This window comes from Colobus angolensis, unplaced genomic scaffold (genome assembly GCF_000951035.1).
Source record: "Colobus angolensis palliatus isolate OR3802 unplaced genomic scaffold, Cang.pa_1.0 Scaffold96, whole genome shotgun sequence".
In the NCBI taxonomy this organism is placed as follows: Eukaryota; Metazoa; Chordata; class Mammalia; order Primates; family Cercopithecidae; genus Colobus; species Colobus angolensis.
This window is the reverse complement of record NW_012123598.1, coordinates 3641213-3642540: the sequence shown is the minus strand read 5'-3', so window position 1 is coordinate 3642540 and position 1328 is coordinate 3641213. Positions and strand designations below refer to the sequence as shown.

Sequence of the window (1328 nt, the reverse complement as noted above, 5' to 3'; positions counted from 1 at the left end):
CCGTCTCAAAAAAAAAAAAAAAAAAAAAGTTGTGCTTGATTATGCTTGATGGAAAAAAGGTGAGACCTTCCTTTCAGCAATGAGTCTGGTAGAAATCAGTGTAATAGGGTAGCTCACATTTATCGAGCACTTACTAAGGGCCAGTTACTGTTTTAAATGTTTATATGTATTACCCACTGAATCCTACAACAATCCTATGAAATGGGTTTTATCAGTGCATCCATTTGACCGTCCAGGCGAGAGAGAGTTGGGAAGGGCGCTTTCTCAATGCTGCCACTGTGTCCGGAGCTGGTTCCTTCCAGTGGGTTTGTGGTCTCGCTGACTTCAAGAATGGAGCTGCAAACCTTCGCGGTGAGTGTGACAGCTCTTAAAGATGGCATGGACCCAAAGAGTGAGCAGCAGCAAACTTTATTGTGAAGAGAAAGAGAAGACAGTTTCCACAGCCTGGAAGGGGACCCGAGCAGGTTGCTGCTGCTGGCTAGCTTTTATTCCCTTACTTGTCCCCGCCCATGTCCTGCTGATTGGTCCATTTTACAATCCTCTTGTAAGACAGAAAAGTTCTGCAAGTCTCCACTCGACCCAGGAAATCCAGTTGGCTTCCCCTCTCACTGCTACCTCTCTGTAGCTGCTACTAACACCACAGTGAGTAGACGGCAGCGCTGGGATTCGAACCCTCTGTCTTCCGGCTTGGAAGTCTTAACCACTGATCGCGCCTTCCACTCAGCTACTCCTTGGGAAAGGCCCGGAAAGAAGCTACAGCACAGGGCACAAGGGTGTCGAAGGTCGGTTCCTCAGGGCTCAGCCAGCAGGGCTGCGTGGCTGCGGGAAAGGACAGTCCGGCCCAGGGTCCCACCTTCTCCACCACTCAGGTTGGAAGTCTTCTCGGGTTGCAGCGCCCCTGGGGCTCAAGGGCGGACACCAGCAGGAGCGCGGTTCTGGCTGCGCCAGTCAAAAGTGACCAGTGCGCCCAGGGAGATGAGGACCAGACCGGCCAGCCCCAGGCGGACAAGGTTCCCCTGAGTGTAGTCGGAGGAGCTAGAGTCTGCGGGCGGAGCCGGGAGAGACGGGCCGTCAGCTCCCGGACCCCGAAGTCTGGGCCCTGAACTCCAGGTTTCTAGCCTGGGGTGGACTTGGGAACCTGACTCCTCAGTCTCAAAGTTGAGGGGGAGTCGATGGAGGTTTCAACTCCTGGGTCCAGGAAGGAGGAACTGGGGGCCTGGAGTCCTGGGTCCAGGAAGGAGGGACTGGGGGCCTGGAGTCCTGGGTCTGAGGGAAGAGGCACTGGGGCCTGGGAATCGTGGGTCTGAGGGAGGAGGGGCTGGAGGATT

The 1328-nt window shown here is 55.0% G+C and overlaps 1 protein-coding gene across 2 annotated transcripts in view; it reads right to left on the bottom strand.

Annotated features, from left to right (window-relative positions):
- Positions 1 to 515: 515 nt before the first annotated feature.
- The window catches only part of LOC105504899 (leukocyte immunoglobulin-like receptor subfamily B member 3), a 141738-nt gene continuing 140925 nt past the window's right edge, over positions 516 to 1328 (bottom strand). The window contains exon 8 of one of the 2 annotated variants that reach the window (XM_011932542.1): positions 516 to 1042. In XM_011932542.1, coding sequence (XP_011787932.1) covers positions 906 to 1042 — 137 coding nt within the window. In that variant the 3' untranslated portion in view covers positions 516 to 905. The remainder of the gene's footprint in view (positions 1043 to 1328) is intronic. The other variant, XM_011932543.1, reaches the window with a different exon arrangement.